This window comes from Nomascus leucogenys, chromosome 9 (genome assembly GCF_006542625.1).
Source record: "Nomascus leucogenys isolate Asia chromosome 9, Asia_NLE_v1, whole genome shotgun sequence".
Lineage (NCBI taxonomy): Eukaryota > Metazoa > Chordata > Mammalia > Primates > Hylobatidae > Nomascus > Nomascus leucogenys.
This window is the reverse complement of record NC_044389.1, coordinates 51,620,380-51,643,869: the sequence shown is the minus strand read 5'-3', so window position 1 is coordinate 51,643,869 and position 23,490 is coordinate 51,620,380. Positions and strand designations below refer to the sequence as shown.

The window sequence follows — 23,490 nt, the reverse complement described above, 5'->3', positions numbered from 1 at the left end:
AAAAATAGCCAGGTGTGGTGGTGAGTTCCTGTAATCCCAGATACTCGGGAGGCTAAGGCAAGAGAATCTGTTGAACCTGGGAGGTGGAAGTTGCAGCGAGCCAAGATCGTGCCACCGCACTACCATATGGGTGACAGAGCAAGACCTCATTTCAAGAAAAAAGATCAATGCAAGTAATTTTATAAACATATGAAAAGTTTTAAAAAGAAAATAAAATGCTCCTATAATTTCTGTCCCAGAGGCGTTACCAATGTAAAAACAGTATATTTTCATTATGGCTTTTATTTTATTTATACAATATAATGTACATATGTGACATTTATTAAGAAAATTGTAATATTATTGTATGTACCTTTTCATCTTTAAATAAGTCGACATTTTGTTATATTTATCATTTAGATCCTTAGTTTCCAACTAAACTTGTATTATGGGTGCCAGTGTAATTAAATAATAATATTTGTTTGATAAAATGATTGTGATGATATGACATGCACAGAGTATAAGTATTCCTTAAGTTAAGATGTTTGGATTACTTCCAATGTTTATATTATGAATATCTTCCAGAAATATTGAATATATACATCTTGATTTATTGTTTTCTCTGCATGCTTTTATATAACATATTATGACTCCAATGCATTTTTAAAACACTTGGTACATTTTGCCAAATATCTTATTCTTTTAAAATATACAGAAATTTTAAGAGAAACTCATATTCAACTGAAAAGCAAGCAATTAGGGGTAAAGTAACAATTGATTTATGTAATAAAGAATTAGAGAACAGTTTCACAACTATTGTCTTGGATTCAAATCTTCTTTCTTCAAGCTAATAAGAGCTATTATTAGTAATTATCATGAGTGTACTACTAGTCATTCTTTTTCTTGTTCTCCTTCTCCACCTACTCTCTTTGCCTTCCTAATGGCACTATCATTTTCCTTAATGAGAATGGGAAAACCTTTCAAGAATAGGGCTAGACAGGGCCACACATGGTGGCTCATGCCCGCAATTTCAGCACTTTGGGAGGCCAAGGCGGGAGGATCACTTGAGGTTATGAGTTCAACACCAGCCTGGCCAACATGGTGAAATTCCATCTCTATTAAAAATACAAAAAGTAGCTGGGTGTGGTGGCCCACTCCTATAATCTCAGCTTCTTTGGAACATAGAATATGTGTGTGTGTGTGTGTGTGTGTGTGTGTGTGTGTGTGTGTGTGTGTGACGTAGTTTTGCTTTTCTTGACCAGATATACATATCATTATGCATGGAATATGATATGTTCACTTGAAATTCCCTCCTCCCATTTCAGTAACTGCAGGTGAAAGGAAGTTATCTCACAGTGGTATCATTTTGGTGTGTGGAAGGCGGGTGGTACCATCCAAAATAATTATTCATCTTACCAATCGTAAGTTTTTCATGTCCCGTGAGTCTTGGGGTTTTCTCCTTCTCTCTTGAGATCTGGTGAATTCAGAGTGGCATTTGTGTATTTGGATAGCTACTAGTTGTACTTTTGTGGGGGAATTGATGTTGGGTTTTTAAAATTTTATTATTTTGTTGACATCACAAAATGCCAGTAAATTGACACTTGATATTGTTGAAATAGTTTTATGAGTTTGCAAACCATTATGTTTTTAGAATTTGATATCTACCAAATATTAAATGAGCTGCACATTTCTCACTTAAATGTTCTGTATAATTATTTGGTTGTGTGCTTTTTCTAGTAAATAATTATTATGTACTGAAGCCATATGTTTCTACCACAAACTTGATCATTTCTATTCTAAAATACACCTTAGAATATAAGGATGATATAACTATATATATATGTCAGCTTCAAAATTTTATTTTAGAGGTATACATAAACTATATTATGCTGTGTGGCATTGCATCTTTATAATGAAGAAAGATTTTCCTCTTTGGGAAATGGAAGAATTTGTCCAGAGCTCTGATGAGGATGGTGTTGTTGTGTTTTCTCTGGAGTCAGTTGTGCAAAACCTTACAGAAGAAAAGGTTGATCTTACCACTTCAGGCCTGGCTGAGATTCCACAAAAGGTCAGTAGAACCTCCAATCCTTATAAGAAGCTATTCACACAACGGAGAAAGTATGGCGTTCCATTTGGAACTTGCATCTCATTTTTCAATTTGCATAACAGGCATTAGATTTATGTAACAATTTGGAAAGCATTATGGTAGTGTATGTGGACACAACTGATTATTTGCCTAGTGATCTTCTCTATTACTTTAGTAACACATCTCTTGCTTGTCATTTGTTAAAATAAAAATAGTGCATTAAGTCCCTATTTCACATTGCAGGATTTGAAATCTTGAGACATATTCTGATGACTCCAAAGGAAACTTTTTAAATATACTAGCTCAAATGAACATAAAAATTGGGGAACGATATAAGAAAGAGAAGATTCATGCTCAATAGTATTCTCCACGTATTTGATTGTATGGTTACTCTATTCAGTGTATTTGAACATAAAAGTAGAAGCGTAGATTTATGTAGTCTTTCTAATGAACTAGAGTTTTCCTATAGTTAAAAGGCAATTATGATTTTAATATTATAGTCTAACAACCTGCATGCAATTCTTTATGATATTCAATTAGTTTTGTTATTACTGTAATTCTAGTTTTCCTCTCTTTAGTTAGTGCTGTATATACACTAGCCTAGAGATTTTTTTTTTAATTTTATGTTTAGTTAAATTTCAAAACACTCAATAAAAGCAAGTATGCTAATTAGAAACGTGAAATTGGCTTAGTCATGAGATTCTCTTTTTGGGAGTTCAGAATATCCATGTAATCCTTTGTTTTCAAGCATAAAATTATCATATAAGTTTCCAGAAAGAAAAAAGTGTGGAACTAAGGTACAAATACAAACAAAATTTAACCTTAAACAATGAAATATAGGTAACTCCTGTCTCTTTGTTTTTTAATTAAAAATAAATGAAATAAAGGAGAGAAAGAGGCATGAAGAGAAAAGACAACCAAATTTCCAAAGCCAGACAAAAGCCAAAGCAATGTTTGTCTCTGGGAAACTATACATTTGATAATAGAGCTAGAATGGCCAAGTGATTTACATTTACACAGAAGTTTTGTGTCTGTAAGAAATTTAACTTCCATATGCTGACAAATTAACCAGCACTGCTTTTTTTTTTTTGTTATTTTTGTAACGTCACTCCTAGATGCTTTGAGTTTGCAGGAAACAAAATAATAAATGGTATACCTAAGAGATGAATGGTATACACCCTTTTAAAAGGTGACAGTCAACAGTCTTACTATTTCTTTCAGTGATTACAAAAGACTCTTATCTAAATGGTTTATGTAGGAGTTTTCTGAATTAATTTCTATGCAGAATGCAATATTTAATAAAAGGTAAAACAAATGTGCTATTAGAAGTTTTCCTCTTACATTCTTTAAGTATATTCTTTAGTATTATTAAATATATTCTTTAACATTCATATTCTTAAACTCCAATATTAATGATACACATTACTGAATACCAAAAAGTGTGAATCTTGGAAGGGCTGCACCTTCTTGCATCAAGCACCTCACCATCACTCGAGTGTCCTTTATTGATGAAGCTTAACCTTCAACTAGCTGGCAAAGGAGGAATGCTTACAGGATCCTGATTCGGTATCATAAAGCTATATTTGGATGTGAGGGACAATAAATAGAAAACTGATGAGGCATAAAATTTCAAATTTCTAATTTGTTATTATTTTAAAGTTGTACCCTAGGACACTGAATCTTGGTAAAGTTCGGATGAGTAGGAGGCATGACTTTCTTTTGAAAATAACATTTTTGAATGTGGGGACATATAGAGGTTCAGACAAAGGTGAGCTTAGAGTTGGCACACTGAGTTAGTAGTTCCACTGGTGGTCACTTGCCTAATGTCCAAATATATATTAAAAATTGAGACACTAGTAGCTTGGATTTTTGATTTCAGTAGTTGCTAGCTTGGACCTGGTTAGAGGGATTCTTGCTGTGCTGGGCCTGTGGGTGCCCTTCACCTATCACCACTCTATTCATACTCCCAACAAACCAGCACTGGAGTCACCAGTTATTTTGTGCTTTACCTATGATTAATATGAAATTTTACCAATTCAAAGTATATGATGATATATAATTGATTTCATTGTTAGTCCCTAATAATAAACTCATTAATCACTTTTTGGGTTTATGATCCAGTGAGAACTTTGTTCATGTACTGCACTCATTTTTTCAAGTGATATTTTTCATTAGGTTCTTCTTTAGTATAGAGACATCATTAAGGATAAATTTGTTATTAATAAGAGATCCAGAATCCTAAGTCATCATGACCATGGCTCAGAGTGACTAGCAAAGAGACAAAAATTAATAAAGGTCAGATAAACAAGTAAAAATTAATGAATAATCCTTAGTCAGACAAGGTGAACTTTGTAGTTGGATTGATCAATAATAATGAGGACATGCAGGTTGCAAGAGTTAGGACAGAATGAAATGAAAATTGAGACAATCACATTGAATCAGCGCATAAGTACTTTAACAAAGTATATAATGGGTAGTTAAGACCAAGAAAACAACTAGAAACAAGAGAGCTTTGGAAGAAAAACTAATCAGGAAAGCCTTAACAGAAAGTGTTAACAAGCAAAAATTTTAGATTTTAATCAGTTTATTGGTAATTTTCAGAGCATTAAGTGATTCTTCCTGTGGTCTGTATCAGTCAATCATTCATTTCCACTTCATTTTATGTAATCAAACAACATTTCATATAATTAGGGAGCACATTTCTGATTTCAAGAATATCTAATTATTTTTGTATTCATCCTTCTCACTTCATCCCATTCTTCTTTTGTGTTAGTGACTCTTTCATCCCTGAACATTTGAATCATTCTTATATAAAAATCTCATTTTGTAAAGTTATGGTGGTTCATATCTGTAATCTCATCCCTTTGGGATGCTGAAATGGGAGGATTGTTTGAGCCCAGGAGTTTGAAATCAGCATGGAGAACACAATGAGATCTCATCACTACAAAAAATAAAAAATTAGTTGGACATGGTGACATGCACCTATGGTCCCAGCTACTCGGGGGGCTGAGGTGAGAGAACCACTTGAGCTTAATAAGTTGAGGCTAAAGTGAGCTATGATCATATTTCAATATAAGTGCAACAAATTTCAGTACGAGCTCATATGGCTTAATATTATTTTTTATTTTGCCTAGTGTTTTCTTCATTGCCACAAAATATTTTTAACCATTAACTGGGTGGTAAATCTCTGAAAAACAAATTTTTACTTGACAAGGTAGACTTCAAAAATATTTTTTTGTCACAGGAAGAAAGAAATCTTGCATCACAATATTTATTGCTGGAATCAACTGAAGTATTCCTAGCTATCAGGTTTTCCAGCTTCAAATCTCAGATATAACTAATCCCTTTTTCCCTTCTTTCCTTTTCTAGCAAACTTCCAGAAACAAAACAGGCAACACTTTGTGATGATAAATAGCACAGTTGCCACACAGGCCAGCAGAAACCCAATCACATCCAAAGAGTGGTACTGGAACCAGGTGAGGTCGTGAGCTGCAACTCGAAGGTGTTTGGCTCCTTTGTGGCGCATGACAAATTCAATCCAAAAGACTGCTCGATCCAAGGGCTTCACTGGTTGATCATGTTGAATTCTTGATAATTTCATAATATTCTCTTTATATCTGAAGGATAAAAATAAAGATACCAACACTGAAATTAAGTTAATTTGCCTGTGCATATCAGGTCTATGAAAGGCTTTTAAAGTGTCAAATAATTCAAAGTAAATGTCAAATAATTGACATAGAATTTATGTATTTTAATTTGAGTCATCATACAAAGTTTGGCTTTTAAATTGGACTTTTCTCATTGACAAATATTTTTAAAGTAGAAAAGGAAAGTCAGGTGAGAAAGTTATTTTTTTCAAGCAGAGAAAGTATGAGGCATTTTTAATTTGTTTTTAATTTTTTAAGTTTTTGTCGGTCCATATTAAGTGTATATATTTATGGGGTATATGAGATGTTTTGATACAATGTGAAATAATCACATCATGGAAAATAAGATGTTCATTCCTTAAGCATTTATCCTTTATCCTTTGGAATGTGTTATGAACACATTCCACATTACACTCTTAGTTCTCAAACAGGCATATTAGAACATGCTCAACATCATGAGCCATTTTAAGTGCTGTCAGAAAGATGTGAAAATGCAATCTGAGAATTATCATCTCTAAGTTCCTAAAAAGGAATTTTATCATGGTGAGTGACATGCCTCATAGCTAGTCACTTTGCTTCTACATTACTCTTTTGTCTCCTACTGTTTCCCACCCTGTAGCCAGAATGATGTTTTGCAATTAAAGTGAGATTATGGCACTCCCCTGATTAAGATTTTTGCCTGGCTTCTCATTATTTTAAGAATAACATCCAATTCTGTTATTTGGTCTACAGAACCCTACATTGTTAGACACTGGCAAGCTCTTTTTCTAACACTTTTCCCCTGCACACTGTCTTCTAGATTGGCTTTCTATTTTTCTTTAAGCTCCCAAAGGTGTTCTCATATTAGCACTTTACACATTTTATCCCTTCTCTCCCACTTTTGGAGTATTCTTTCTTGCTACACCCGAGGCATGCTTCTCTCCCTTTTTGTGGCTTCCCTCTAAGTGATAACTCTAAGACAGGCTTTTACTGGCCACACTCTGATGGAACCTCTAGGATTTTCTGTTTTCTGTGTTTATTTTCTATTTGATTCCTAGAATTTTTAAAATGATTTATATATCTCATAAAATATATATTTAAATATAAAATACAAAAGGTAAATATACATACACTAAGTGAATAGTTCAAAAATGGAAGATCATCTTGAACATTATCTTGAGGTGAAGATACCAATTTACCTATTGTTCAGTTCATGGTATAGGATATCACAACCTGCCTAGAATAGCTCTCTGTTTCTGAATCATTTAGTCATCACTTTTGTCCACCAACTACAAGATTAACCTGACTTTGAATAGCAACACTAGTTTTGCTTGTTTATGTAATTGAATTATATAATATGTACTCCTTAGTGTCTATTTTTTAAATGTAGCCGTTCTTGGGTAATTCCATTGCTGTGTAGTATTTTGTTGATTGATAAAGCACAAACTATGTCTTCATTTTATGATGAATAGGTATTTGGGTTGCTAACACTTTTTGGACACTGTTGATAATTCTGTCATGACCACTGTTCTATATACCATTAGATTTATATATTTATACATATCTGTTGAGTATATAATTGAGAGTAGAATTGCTGAGATAAAAGTGCATGCATAATTATGATTTACTTCTTGAGTTTAAATTTTTTGAAGTGTATTTTGTTAATTTCCAAAATTTAAAGATATTTTAGTAAAGTATTTATAACCTCCCGTACTTCCACTATGGCTGGATCATATCATTTTTATGATATTGAATCTTTTTATATTTCCTAAGCCTTGATTTATTTCCCACCACATGCCACTTCAAATGACTATTAACTATTCGACATGCTGTAGGAAAATGTGTCTTCCAGTTGATATATACAATACATATATGTGTATTGTATATGTACATGTGTGTATATCATTTTACATTATAAGATTCCATTTGTTAATTGTGTTCTTCAAATGTTTTATGTCCTTACTCATTATTTGCTCTTTTTTAAAAAAAGTCTGTTTAGATTGAGTGAAAGTATTTGTATAATCACATTTAAATCTACCACTTTGTTTTATATTTCCTTTCTATTTGTCCAAGCTGGTTTGTGTTTCTTTCCAATTATTTCCCATCTTCTTTAAAGGTATTTTGATCATTCTTTATCCTTCTATTTTCTTTGTGATAAAGTATTTTTAAAGTATTCCTTTAGATGATACCCTCCTTACACAAGAACTTTATTGAGAGTAGTTATAAATGCTGAATTGATGGTAGCTGGACTCTACAAGGAATTTTGCACATTGTTATCTTTGGGGTGTGAACAAAATCAATTATTAAAAATTTAACTTAAAAGTATATTTTTTTGTGCTTCAAAGACCATCATCAAAAAGTAAAAAGTTTGGTCACCCAGAATGGGACAAAATATTTAAAAATTATATATCTGATTTGACCTGTAATATATAAATAGTTCTTAAAACTTAATAGTAAGACAAATAGCAAAGTTAAAAATGTTCCAAGGATTGGAGTAGACATGTTTTCTAAGAAGATACATGAATGATCAATAAGCACATATAAAGATTCTCAACATCTTTAGCAGTAATGAAAATGCAATCCAAGACCAGGATGAGAGATCATTTTATATGCACTAAGAAGTCTGTAAGAAAAATACAGATAATAAGAGGTTTGGCAACAGTGTGGAGGAATTGCAACCATGTTGTACTGCTGGTGGTAGTGATGAATGGAACAAGTAATTTGGAAAACAGTTTAGCAGTTCTTCATAAACATACAGTTCTCATATGAGCCAGCAATTCCACTTACAGTATCGACCCCAAAAAAGGAAAACATATTTATGCAAAAACACGTGTAGCAATATCCCTAGTGGCCTCAATTGGAAACAATCAAAAAGCCAATGAACTGATAAATGAACAACTAAATTATGATGTATCCATACTATAAAATATTATACAAGTGTAAAAGGAAATTAAATATTAAAACACAACAACATGAATTAAACTAAAAACCATAAAAAAACAACAAAAAATTAGGCTAGGTGAAATGTCATTTACACAGTACCCTAGACTGTATGATTCCATTTATATGAAATATCTAGAGAGAATAATCTGTAGAGATAGAAAACAAATTCGTGTTAGACTACCACTAAGCAGTCATGGGAGGTGATTTTGGTGTCATTGCAGTTTCTTTTGCGTTGATAAAAATGTTCCAAACTTATATACTGGTGATGACTTCATGACTCTGTAAACACAGTAAAAATATTTGGAATTTTTGCCATAAATAGGCGGGTTTTATGCTATCAAAATTAAATCTCATTTTCAAGTCTGTTACGAAAATGATAATAATAAAAATTAATTTTTCAGCAAGAAAATAGTTATATTCTGAGACATTTTAGATATTTAATTAAAACATTTTATTATGTTATTTCAAGTTCATTCTCCCTTTCTACTATGGATTCATTATGTCAGATTTTTAAGAAATGTATTTTTTTATATTATCTATATCATTTTAAAATTATTTTTGTTTGGAAAACTGTTTCACTAACTGGTTACTCATTAGATGTATGGGGTTCAAATACAATTTTTAAATAACATATAAAAAATAAAAGCAGGTTTCAGATTGGTTAAATCATTTAAATTCTTTCAAAATCACTCTCTTATAAAAAGGATGAAACTCATGCTCACTATTGACAAGAAAAGCTATCTTTTGATACCACCTAGTGAAAAATATTGTTCTACTCACGAAGGATCATTAATTACTGTCTTCAGTGCATTCAGCAAGTCTGTACTCGACATTGTGTGGAAGTCCAATTTAACAGCTGCTCCCTTGGCCTTCATGTGAGCAATGTTACCAGGTTGATCCCAAAACAATGGAATGCCCACCATAGGGATCCCATGGTAGATCGCCTCATAGATGCCATTGGCTCCACCATGAGTTATAAAAGCTCTGGTTTTTGGATGACCTAGGATTGGATGAATTTTTAGCAAAATTATTCATAGGAATAAAATGAGATGCACAATGAAAGGCTCTGAAAGTGACAGTGTTTTATAAATAACACATTGAACTAATTTGCTATTACTTTTCAGACCTCAGAGGAAAAAACAGGTACTTGCGTTGCAGATGTAACTGAAGGCTATATGGTGGCGTGACTTCAGACTGCAAAACTTAATACAAGATTTCCAGTTGGACTAATGAAAAAGAGCATTCTAGATTTTAAAAATGTGCACAAAAGAGGACAGCAAAGAGATGGGCATGAAATGAAATGTTATTTTAAATACAGTCACAGAGTGTGATATGTGGGGTGTGCAAGGCAGCAGGCAGTGGGTTGGTGGTGGTGCTAGGATTGAGGAAAGACAGGTCACACTTCATCATGAAATGTGTCATTACTTTAAGATTAAGATTAGGAATTTAGTCCTCTAGAAAATACAGAGTCATTGGTGACAGAAGAGCTATTATATTTAGTGGCATTTGAAACAACCCTGCAGGAGAGGAGAAAACAGGTGTAAAGTTGTAGAAACAGGAGACAGAGGGACAGCCCAGGAAGATATTGAAAAATTCTGTGAGATATAATAACACCTGAAATAAAGATTCTCTCTGATTGTGACCATAAAGAATATGAGTGTATATCATAAAATGCCAACAATTATAGCATATTCTTTTCCCCTATGACTGGAAAATAAATATAAAGAAGTTACATTGTGTTTTCCTTAACAAATATTCAATAAGCTTGTTTCATGAACTATTAACACTCTAATATGTTGTTACTAATATATCCAGTATTTGTTCACCAGAGTTTTACCTAGAAGGTCATTCTGGGGTATCCACCTGTACAGCCGAGTATTGAGACCTAAGGCATCTGGTTTATTCCCATCAAATCTCCACAGAACCTGTTAAAGAGAATATCTTATTCCATGAGTGGAACTGAAAAGTTATAAAATGTTAGAACTGTAAAAAGAGTAGAAATGAGATCAAGGGATGTTAGTAAATAAATCTACTCAAAGACTGATGTAAAAAGAATAGCCACATTTTATTTTCTGAACTTTTATAATGATTTAGGTATATAAGAAACCATTATTTTCCAAAGTAATACCTTAGAAAAATAAGATTATCAATAAAAAGTTCAAGTATTTAAAAAATTCTTTTTAAAAGAAGAACTACCTGTGGCTAACCATCATATGAAGAAAAAAAGTTTAATATCACACATCATTAGGGAAATTCAAATCAAAACCACAATGAGATAACATCTCACACCAGTCAGAATGGCCATTATTAAAAACTCAAAAAATATGATGTTGACAAGGTTATATAGAAAAGGAATGCTTATACTCTGCTGGTTGGAATGTAAGTTAGTTCAATCATTGTAAAAGACAGTGTGGTGATTCCTCAAAAACATAGAGGCAAAAATACCATGAAACCCAGCAATCCCATTACTAGGTATATAACCAAAGGACTATAACTTGTTCTTTCATAAAGATCCATGAACGTATATGTTAGTTGCATTACTATTCACAATAGCAAGGACATGAAATCAACTTAAATGACCATCAATTATGGACTGAATAAAGAAAATATGGCATATATACACTACAGAATATTATGCAGCCATAAAGAGAACAAAAATATGTGTTTTGCAGGGATAAGGATTGAGCTGGTGGCCATTAGCCTTAGCAAACTAACATAAGAATTGAAATCCAAGTGTAACATGTCCTCACTTATGAGTGGAAACTAAAAGATGAGAACACATGTACACATAGAAAGCAACAACATATCCTGAGATGTATTGGAGGGTGGAGGATGGGAGGAAAGAGAGGATCAGGAAAAATAATAAATGAGTATTAGTCTTAATACCTGGGTGATGAAACAATCAATCAGTACAACAAACCCCCATGACACAAGTTTACCTATGTAAAAAACCTGCACATGTACTCCTGAACTTAAAAGTTAAAAATAAAAGTTAATTTAATTAAAAAAATAAAAATATTCTAAAAAAAGTATAAAAAATTATAGGGAGTCGTAATTCTGGTGTAATGATGTATATGTTTATTTTGTTTTATGTATTTTATATTAGTTTTCATCTCCAAATTTAATTTCATCTCCAAATTTAATTTCTTTTTGAGTAATATGAGTAGTTTCAATATATCTACTTGTCTGTAGGTTGTTATATTAGAGCCTGTTGTCCTTTGACAAAATAGCAAGTCTATAAAATAAGCTACTTATAAGAAATAAATAAATGATGCAAGGATTTTATGTATAACTTCATTGGAATTACAAATTATCAAGCACTACTTCCAAGAAAAATTTCAAGTGACAATTTTTGATACAAATTCAGAGTATTACAAACCAGTATTGCTAATTTTGGATTTTTTTGGCATAGAAATGAGGAACATGTTGGTATCATGAATAAAAATAAAGCTTTTGAATAACCTCAAAATTGTATTTTGCTGAATTTGGTCAACTGATTATTAACACTTAGACAAGGTGCTACAAAGCTTTGACAACAGTGATTAACATGTTCTGCTATAGCCAAGACATTTTTATGTTTAAGCTACTAATTTTGAAACTCCAAAGCAATCCTCATAAACTGAACAATAATTTACAGTGTTTAATTTTATTTGCTACATCAGTGTTAAAGTAACTCAGGTTTCAGCAAAATTTAGAGGTCATTACAAGAAAGCTTTATCAGATAAGAAATTAAAAACTAATTGACAAATACACAAAGTTCGCTGGTTTATTCTATATAGAAGAAAATACATTCCTACTGTGTTCTATGGAGGGGGCACCTGAACCTGTTCCCCTGCCTGGCTTCCCTCTGTCTCCTTTCTATATTTCCTTCTGCTGCTTCCATTGGGAGGGGTTGTTAATCTGGTAGTTAGTGCTGAATCCTTGTGGGGCCACATTTTATACTGGACAGGATCCACCTTCATGTCAGGATCCATCTCCACCCTTTTTCCCTTTCATCTTCCTGCTTCAGGTATTGGCTGGGCCCAGTCCAGCAGGGCAAGCTGCTTTTTCTCTTTCTCTAAATCTACCTGGCTGTGTGGGTACTTGGACTGGTTGTCTGTCGGGCTAGGCCACTCTTTCTCTGAATAGTATCCTGAACATCATTCAAATAGGCCTATTCCAAAATGTAGAGGAAGTACATGAGGCTGGATAATATGGCAAGCCTAAACTGCATGATGCATGTCAGACTTTTTGAAATACCTGCTATTGTTATTGTGCTAGTGAAGTCACCCATTGAAACATAACTTTTTCTGATAACATCTGTAGTGTACAGTGCCCTCAGGAATTCTTAAACAAAAGGGTCAAATGACAGGGGCAGAATTTGGTGATAACTCTTACCTGACCCCAATAACATGATAATATCAATACTTAATCTACATTTCCTAAATAAATTCATTCCTGATCATACTGTTAATGCCAAGTTTATTATCAATGAAAAACAGCCTCTATTATTTTAGCATCATCCATGTATATTTTTTATTTTGAACTAATATCTGAGATAATTAGTGCTTTCCCAAAGGCTAAATTTTTAGGCCTGAACTTTCTTTTCTATTTGTCATATTCATAAAGTTTATTTTAAAAAGTTGTTAAAAACTTACCATACAGGAATATTTATTAATATACTTAAAAAGTTTGTTCCCTGTGCTGAAGTAAAATACATTAGTGATATCTTCCAGGCACCATGTTTATAAAAGTAAAACTTCGAGGTCCTGAAATATACTACAGTAGAGTCTGTAGTTTACTAGTTTACTTTTTTTGAGACAGAGTCTGGCCCTGTAGCCCAGGCTGGAGTGCAATGGCGCGATCTTGCCTCATTGCAGCCTCGGCCTCCTCAGTTCAAGCGATTCTCCTGCCTCAGTCTCCTGAATAGCTGGGGTTACAGGCACACACCACCACTCCTGCCTAATTTTTTGTATCTTTAGTAGAGACGGGGTTTCACCATATCATTCAGGATGATCTCAATCTCCTGACCTCGTGATCCGCCGGCCTTGGCCTCCCAAAGTGCTGGGATTACAGGCACGAGCCACCGTGCCCAGCCTATAGTTTACACTTTTAATCACGGGACTGGAATTCATTCTTTTTACTCCCCTACTCTCCACATGTGCCAGTTATTATTCCTATATTAATGACATTCGATCATGTATATTACCACAGATCCTTAAATAGAGTATATACTGCATAATGACCAATAGAGCCAGTCTTCTCTATTTGTTGCCACATATTTCATGTCAGCATTTGACTTAAAGTACAAACAGAAATACTACATTCCTTAATTGTAAACATTCACCAAGAGCTTCCAGAGTACAATAAGTAATAGAGGTGGCCCAAGAGTTAGTCAAGTGTTCTTCACCCATTGGATACTGCTGAGATTAGGAAAACTCTTTTGAAGAAAATTATCATAAATCTTACTTGTATTTCTACAAGGACACAGTTCTGGGTATATATTTTTAGTTGAAAACACCTGAAAGTCATTCTAAAGACTACATTAAGCACCATTTTCACTTAACTGAAATATTTTGAGTTAAATTCAGCAGTAGCTAAGACTGTTAATATCAGAAATTAAAAATAACTGTGGGTCTCAAGTTCCCTTTTGTGGATACATATGGAGTACTGAGTTCCCACTGATGCTAATAGGAATCACTCATGCATACCAAAGGTAGTAACTCCCCCGGGGCCACAGGCAACCCCTAAGTCTGAGGCACAACTATTACTTCTGTCAGTGGATGCTATGCAGGCATATTTAAGGTTGTATTCGGCTATAAAGAGTTCAATCTACTCTTTAATATTCTCTCTATGTAGATCACAAACTTTAACAGCCTCTTTCAATACTTTTCCACACCAGTAAAGCACTTTATCTTACCTTTTGTGGGATCTGGGCAAGGGCTGTTGCAATTACGTTGGCCCTTTCTGCTGTCATGTTACTGACCATTGACCCCAGAGAAAACACCACAACACCATTTTCTCCAGAGCTCTGTACAAACTCCTCCATTTCCTTTGGAAAAAAAAAAATGTTTCATCACAAAAGAGTATCACCACAGCAGGCACTACCGAAAGAATTGGTACAAAATATTAGAGAGAAAATCAAGTATTTTGAAGAATTATTGGAGTAAATAATATTTTTTAACTGACTCAATCACTCACTTTCTTTGCAAGAAGATGTATGAGATATTTGGCCTCTGTTAAGGATATTTGTGTAAATATGTGTGTGTGTGTGTGTAGGTATGTGTCTGCATGTGTATAATGGAGAAAAGAAATGGAGCCATTACACTGTAGTCTGGGAGATGATGTTAAAAAATACACCCAGACTCTTCACTTATAATACTATAATTACTAATATACGTTCTTGGAAAAGTGGCATCGCTCGGGTTTATTTCTATATTTTTGTTCTACTAAATCAATCACTTGTGTTTATTTCAGGCAGGTTTTCTGTAGAATTCTTTTAGTTTGAAGCCATTAGTGATTTACTTCCCTAACTATGAGCACTGAGGAAAAGCTACTCACAGTTGGGATAATTTTATATCTACATTTACATTACTCTACAATGCTTTATGCTTCACTTAAAATTTGTCAGTTTTCCAGTAGTTTTTCAAAAAATAAAATAAAAAATAAAAGCTGGGGGTTAAGAATCACTGACATTCTGGAGTCTAGTATTGTGATTTGGAATATTTATTAATCAGTCCTTAGAGTCTCATTTATAATACACAATTGTACAGTTTATAGTTAGTAGTTGAATAACTGTATTTTTCAGGTTATTGTTTAGGTGGAGCACCTATTGCCCTGAAATCACAATTGTTAAATTGATGTGCTATTTATAACTGCATGTGAGGAACTCTCATCATCACTTTGTTGTGTCTCAGAGGCAGCACTTGCACCAGAATATAAGAGGCCAGCAAGCCTTTCTGCAGGGGAGATCTTGTCTCTCTTTTGAGTAGCTCACTCAGACTCCTGGTGAAGATGTGCTTGGCTGCAATTGATTGAGAATTATTCTGACTTGTGTTCCCCAATGTATGCCAATATTTAAATTTAAATACTTTCAGATTTAATCATTGGGGTAAAACTTTTCCCAATGGTTTTTAACAAAACAAAGAAAAAATGTGTCTAAGTGTAAACTGTGCACCACATATGGCAGAGCGATTTTAAAATATGGTTTTTAATCTTAAGTTAACGTGAGAGTCCCTGTACTACTACTCCACGTAATACTTGGGACATCTAGGTATTGTGTGTGATTGCAGTTGCCTGTAGCCACATTTAATGTAACTCGTGTTCAGTGTTTCATCTCACTAGCTTGATGCCAGAGACTTGTTTTTCTATGCAGTGTTGAAGGAATCTGACCTTTGTTTAGAGATTCATCACTGATATTGACTGGTTGTTTCTCCTTTTGTGATAATATAAAAATAATACAAAATTAATGTAAGAAATTTTATAACAGTATGGAAACTTTTTTAAAAATAATTTTTTCTAAAATTTCTATCTGGAGATATTATTTATAGAAAATATGTATTTTTTATTATGGATTTTGTCCTATTTATATAGGTCAATGTACACACGTGACACTTACTTAGAAAATTTTAATCTTATTGTATATACATTTCCTCCTGCAAAAATGTGCCGTCTTGTTATAGTTATCATTTTCTAGTTCACTTTATTTGTATTATGGCTGACAGCGTAATTGAACATTTCATTGATAAAATTATTTTAGTGCTATTGTAGGCATATAAGTTTCTAATGATTATTTCATGTAAGATGTTGGATTACTTCCAATGTTAATTTTGTGAATGTTTTCCATAATGTTTAATAGGTACACCTTGATTAATTTTTTTATGATTTCACATGACTTTATTATAAAATTAATAACAATATGTATTTTTAAAACACCAGATACATTTTGTCAAGTGTCTCATTCTCTTAAAATATGCAGAAATTATCTGAGAATCTAATATATAATTGAAAAGAAAGCAACCTGGCTTAGCAAATATTTTACATAATAATCAATTAAAGAACTGGTTTCATAACCATTGACTTGCATTCAAAGCTTTCTGCAAGTTAATAAAAAGAGCTAGTATTAGTTATTACCACTATTGTACTACCAGTCAACCTTTTTTTCTTGTCCTTCTACACATCCTACTCTCTTCCTCCTCCTATTTGCACTGTCAATTTCCCTTAGTGTGAGTGGGGAAATGTTTCAAGAGTAGTGTAGAGGGGCATATATTTTTCATTAGTCTTACCTGGACTTTTGTCTCTTGAGAAACTAATTATATAAAGACCATACAATTTGCATTAAACATAGATACTGAGTTTTAACAATGGGATAAAATCTCAGTTTTATGCAAGCAAAAATGATCTTTTAAGAGATTGCATAATAATGCATTGAAGAAGGCTTACTTTGTACACATGTCTTAAAATGTGATGTTAATTTAAAATATATGAAGTTCTTGTGTTCCTTCAAAAACAATATAATCTTATATGCTGACGGAAATTTTTTTCGTATTGAAACTAAGGGCACTATTCAGACACAAGTGGTAGAAATTATTTGGTCTTTATTATACATGCATTGTTCATTATCTCTGTGCTTCTCTGTCAGGCACCTATGATGTCGAGACGAGTTCCCCCAGGAAGCTTTACTGAGGTGCTTGTCATAAGGCAGAAATCATCTGCTCTAATAGGGTATGTTTCTACTCTAAAATGTAAAATTCTGGGATCCCAACACAGAATGATTTAAATGCTTTCTTAAAATCACATGAACCCTGGGTTTGTCTGCACATATTTGAGGCACACATTTGTATTGTTGAGGAAGTGTTTTAAGCTGGAATACTGGTGAAGATCCTTATTACTTATGGAAGAATTTTAGAATTTCAACTAGCTTATTTTACTGTCACAACTGCTATGTCTACTTTTAATCAAGTCCAAGGGTATCTGTCATCTATGGCTTTGCAAGAGAATATAATCTTGATATGCCGAATAATCTGGTTCTCTTAAATGAGGAATGATATCTCAAGTGACTTGCACATGTTAAGTAGAGAGTAGTATTAGTAATAATAATAAAATAACCATAATTGTAAAATTAGTAACATTTCTGAGTCACTGACTGTATGCCAGAGACATTTTAAGTGTTTTGTCTGTGTTAATATTTTTTTCCACACAACACAATATGAAGTTGGCACTATTTTTGTAAATGTAGGCATAATTATTTCTATCAACAGTCTAGTCCACTTTTCCATCATCTGCTACCTGAATCCATGGAAAATTTCCTGAATGTTTGGGTCTTTACAGTCTGGCCCTTCTGCAATTTAATCCATTGAATATCTTGGAGCCTTTTCTTAAAAAAAGAGAATCATTTCATATATCCTTATTTCTGAAATCTTTTTAGGACTTTTTCAATGTTCTTAATAAATATTTCAACTCCTAATATGTATCTGGCTCTAATTTACCTCTTAGCATCATCTGATTCTTAATCATTCCCTGCAAACTAAACCTGAGGACTTGAGAACTGTCCTGACCACTTTATCTGCTTCCCCTTTTTGTCTGCCTCTCCCCGTCATTCTTTTCCCTATTCCTGCATATTGTTCAGCTCTCATCGTACTCATCAGTGACTCCAGGATACTTTCTATTATCCCCACTGATGCTTTCTTAGCATTGGGTTTTTTCTTGAGATAATAGTTTTTATATAATTTTCATTACTTACTTATATTCTATATTTCAAAGTAGAATGTAAGGTATGTAGGGACAGAAACTGTGTCTATTTTTTTCTCTGAAAATTCTGCACTTACCTGTGTTTTGTGCTAATCTCTTTATAAATATTCTTTGAATGAATGACCAATACCTTCTTAGGTGTTGCATAATCAAGACTTTAATTTAACCAACCCTATTTTCAAAGTCTCCTTAGTATTCCTATTTGTAATACGCAAAAAACTCACATACGTGTGATGGTATTAACATGTACATGAGTTTCTAATTGGTATCTGCTTTACCCCACCTACTTCCCATCCTTTTTCAGTGTAAGTCAAACACTCTGAATGAAGACTATAGAGTGATTTCTACTGAAACTTTGAAGCTAACAAAATAGAACCAACGAAAGTATGACTACCTTAGGTAGGGGTTTGGCAGGTTTGCAGTGGAGTCCTCCAACAAAATCAACGTTTGGTAAGAATGGATGAGGAAATTTAAAATTCCAGGAGTTTCGCATAAGCCATATGTCAGCTTTCCTCATTGTCTCAGATAAGGTAGTGGGTCTTCCTGATAGGAATAAAGAAAAGAAGTGGATGACATAAGATAATTGCTTTATGTAATTTTCTGAAAGGGGTTAGAATAATGTAGGCAAAAATGTAGGTAAAGTTTGTGTGCTTTGAAAAATATATACATATATTCATATATAGGAATAATTTATTTTTATGTATTCTATATTTTGCCCATGTTTATTTATAAGAAAGGCAAAGTGGTGGGAGAATTATGAGGTTAAGCTACATCTCTAATGTCCCGTCAGCATACTCACAATCATAAACAATTATTGAAATAAGCCGTAGAGAATTAAACATCAATTTATTTTCTCTTTAAAGTTTCAATAGTAGCCTCTAGATATTTAAACAAATCTTTGAGCTCCATAATCAATTAATTCTACTGTAAACATAAAAACGATTTTCTAACAAATAGTCTAGTTTACACAACTCATTAAACTAATCCTTTTATCTTTGGTTCTTCAAGTTAACTGTGGACTATTTTGAGAGTATGGCTGAAATCATTGTACAAACTACTCATTTGGATCCAAGCTATGATCTTAATAATATTAAGTAAAGATATTTGTAAATTATAGCTAGAAATGTTTGAGAAATTATTGAAATAGAGATCTATACTCAACCTTAGTCAGTCTCATATTTTTAAATAAAGAGACATAGTTTCAAATAAACGATATAGATATAACAACCTTCACACTTCAACAAGATGATTGGACTTTAAATAAGTGATTTCCAATTCTTTAGTGAAAGAGTATAGAAACATTTGAAACTTCAAATTACCCTTATTGATTTTTGCATCTTAGATATAGACATTATCTCTCTCTACTGTGAAGGCAACCTCCTGGTAACATGGGAACATCTTTTAATTTCTAAATAAGAAAATTGAGGCTTACAAGGAAAAATTTCTGAGTTATATAGATAGCTGTAGAAAAAGGTGTAATTGCTCCTTCTAAATCTATGCATTCGGTTAGATGCTACTTGATGGATCTTGCTGTTTTAAAGATCTGAAACATTCTTTAGTAAAACAGATGTGCAATTGCTTAAAGTCTTAGGTGTACTAATATATAGGTTTATGGGGTGTTCTGTATGAGTGATGGTCACAGCGTTTTCACTGACTCTATAATTTAAGCTTTTCTATAATATTTGTGAGATTAATAGATCATCTTCTATTTTCATTTCATAAATTCACTTACCAAAAACTCCACTTACCTGACTTTATGGCTTTATATAAGTTCTGTTTCAGAGACACAAATAAGTTAGAGCTTCATGTTACCAATTGAAAAAATTCTTACCTAAAACTTCACTGTAAAACTGATCCCACTTCTTCATATCAAATATTTCGAACCAAAAGTAAAAATAAAGCACGTAGATCGTATTTTTTACCCTCTCCATGAAATTCATTTGATCACTTAATTTTGACATAACAGGTACGTAGGAAGGAGGGAGAATAAATCCTCCACTATGCCTTTCAAATGAGTAGCCAGGACTGAAGCTGTGACTGTACACAAAGGGTATGTTAAATAGCTCAGCCAGCAGCTCACCACAGGGTAAATAAGCATCTGCAAAAATGACGTCAAATCTTGACTCTTGTAGTTTTTTCATAAGTTTCTTATTTGAAACTACATCTTTACAGAAGTTTCTAACTATGTCATTAATTGCCCACATGATTTCTTGTTCTTGTGAAAAAGGTAACCAAAATGTATCTTTTCGAATTTCTGACAATCTCTTAATCTGCTGCATGATGAAATTCTCAAATTCAGTTTTAGTTAAAGATGTAGGATAAACTTCGAGTTTAAGAGTGGATGAGTCGTTGGGATCAAAAAGAATGGAAGCTGAAGATGCCAGTACAGTCACCTCATGACCTCTCTGAACAAGTTCTTTCAGGATTGTCTTCATATTCATCCAAAGACTGTATTCTGCGGCCCATACCAGCACCTTTCCACAACTCCCAGAGCTAAAGTAAAAAGTGAATTGTATCAGCAGAAGAACTGAAGTCCATTTCAGAGCCATCCCGGTGCAATGTGATAATTCTTTTCCAGTCACTCTTTCTTTCTCATACTTATATACAGAGATAAATCAATCAAGTTAAAACATAACTCCCTCAATTCAAAGTAAATATATGAGCATCCTGAGTACATGGATGGCAAGGAGACAAAGTTCGATTACTTCATATTTACTCAAGGATGTTTGATGTTTCTTTTATGTTTATATTTGCTGTCATCCACCTAAGTTTAATGACCTTGCAAGTACCCTGTTTTATATAATGTATTTTATAATAGTGTCAAGAGCAGTGGCAAGTGAGAGAGTCCTGCAGGCCCCTTGACATAGAATAAGAGATGAAGTAATTATACAATGCAAATAGAATTTTTGAATATCGTGGTTCAAGGAATATCTTGTAAAACTTTGTTGAAGTATAATTCACATACCATATGATTCATCAATTATTATTTAAAATTAAATATTTCCTAGTAAATTCACAGACTAGTGCATCCAACATAACAATCACTTTTATCTTAATACAAATAATCCTGTATATTAACTCTCATCTCCCCACTTGAATTTCTGCATCCACCCTGCACTGGGCAACCAGTAATTTAATTTCTGCCTCTACAAATATGCCTATTCAGGATCTTTTTAAAAATAAATGAAACTATATAATGTGCAGTCTTTTGTGGCTGGCTACTTTTATTTAGTTTAATGTTTTTAAAGGACCATCCATAGAATAGTGTATATAAGGACTTCATTTTTATTGCCAAATAGTATCAGATGCTACTTATAAACACAATTTATTTATTCGTTTATCAGTGGATGGACATTGATTTTCTTCCACTTTTGGCCATTATGAATAGCGTTGATTAACATTGATGTACATGCTTTCTGTGGACATGTTTTTATTTTTCTTGGGTATATGCCTAGAAAGGCAATTATTGAATTATGTGGTAAATATATGTGTAACCTTTTGAGGAATTGCTAGACTTTTTCACAGTGGGTGAATAATTTTCTATCCTCACCAACAATGTATGAGGGTTTCAGTATCTCCAAAACCTTGCCAAACCTCGTCTTTCAAATAACAAAAAGGTTTATTTTTTATTTTAATTCGTAAACACACTCTAACAGACACAAAGAAAGGAAATTTTCCTTCCACATATTGGAGGGAAAAGTGAATAAATTAACCACTAACTTACCTAATACTTCACTCTAAAACTGATCCCTCTTCTTCGTATCAAATATTTGGAACCAAAAGTCAAAATAAAGCACATAGATCATATTTTTTACTCTCTGCATGAAAGTCATTTGATCACTTAATTCTGACATAACAACAGGTTCATAGGAAGGAGGGAAAATAAATCCTCCACTATGCCTTTCAAATGAGTAGCCAGGAGTGAAGCTGTGACTGTACACAAAGAGTATGTTAAATAGCTCAGCCAGCAGCTCACCACAGGGTAGATAAAGATCTGCAGAAATGAAGTCAAATCTTGACCCTTGTAGTTTTTTCATAAGTTTCTTATTTGAAACTACATCTTTACAGAAGTTTCTAATTACGTCATTAATTGCCCACATGATTTCTTTTTCCTGTGAAAAAGGTAACCAAAACGCATCTTTTCGAATTTCTGACAATCTCTTAATCAATTGCATAATGATATTCTCAAATTCAGTTTTAGTTAAAGATGTAGGATAAACTTCGAGTTTAAGAGTGGATGAGTCGTTGGGATCAAAAAGAATGGAAGCTGAAGATGCCAGTACAGTCACCTCATGACCTCTCTGAACAAGTTCTTTCAGGATTGTCTTCATATTCATCCAAAGACTGTATTCTGCGGCCCATACCAGCACCTTTCCACAACTCCCAGAGCTAAAGTAAAAAGTGAATTGTATCAGCGGAAGAACTGAAGTCCATTTCAGAGCCATCCTGGTGCAATGTGATAATTCTTTTCCAGTCACTCTTTCTTTCTCATACTTATATACAGAGATAAATCAATCAAGTTAAAACATAATTCCCTCAATTCAAAGTAAATACATTATATGAGCATCCTGAGTACATGGATGGCAAGGAGACAAAGTTCGATTACTTCATATTTACTCAAGGATGTTTGATGTTTCTTTTATGTTTATATTTGCTGTCATCCACCTAAGTTTAATGACCTTGCAAGTACCCTGTTTTATATAATGTATTTTATAATAGTGTCAAGAGCAGTGGCAAGTGAGAGAGTCCTGCAGGCCCCTTGACACAGAATAAGAAATGAAGTAATTATACAATGCAAATAGAATTTTTGAATATCGTGGTTCAAGGAATATCTTGTAAAACTTTGTTGAAGTATAATTCACATACCATATGGTTCACCAATTATTATTTAAAATTAAATATTTCCTAGTAAATTCACAGACTAGTGCATCCAACATAACAATCACTTTTATCTTAATACAAATAATCCTGTATATTAACTCTCATCTCCCCACTTGAATTTCTGCATCCACCCTGCACTGGGCAACCAGTAATTTAATTTCTGCCTCTACAAATATGCCTATTCAGGATCTTTTTAAAAATAAATGAAACTATATAATACTCAGTCTTTTGTGGCTGGCTACTTTT

At 33.1% G+C, this 23,490-nt stretch overlaps 1 protein-coding gene across 5 annotated transcripts; it reads right to left on the bottom strand.

Moving 5' to 3' along the window:
* Window positions 1-4,244: 4,244 nt before the first annotated feature.
* Window positions 4,245-22,834, bottom strand: LOC100595736 (UDP-glucuronosyltransferase 2B10). Of its 5 annotated transcripts, XM_012499501.2 has the most exons (7): window positions 20,603-20,912; window positions 20,195-20,254; window positions 18,758-18,906; window positions 14,534-14,665; window positions 10,472-10,559; window positions 9,415-9,634; window positions 5,403-5,682 (listed from the first exon to the last, which is right to left on the bottom strand). In XM_012499501.2, exons 1-7 carry the CDS (start codon window positions 20,910-20,912, stop codon window positions 5,403-5,405), a joined length of 1,239 nt encoding a protein of 412 aa, XP_012354955.1. The 5 variants fall into 5 exon arrangements, with proteins under 5 accessions (XP_012354957.1, XP_012354954.1, XP_003265728.1 ...); XM_012499503.2 differs by lacking the exons at window positions 20,195-20,254; window positions 20,603-20,912 and adding an exon at window positions 22,653-22,834 and having other exon boundaries at window positions 4,245-5,682; XM_012499500.2 differs by having other exon boundaries at window positions 4,245-5,682; window positions 20,195-20,933.
* Window positions 22,835-23,490: the final 656 nt, after the last annotated feature.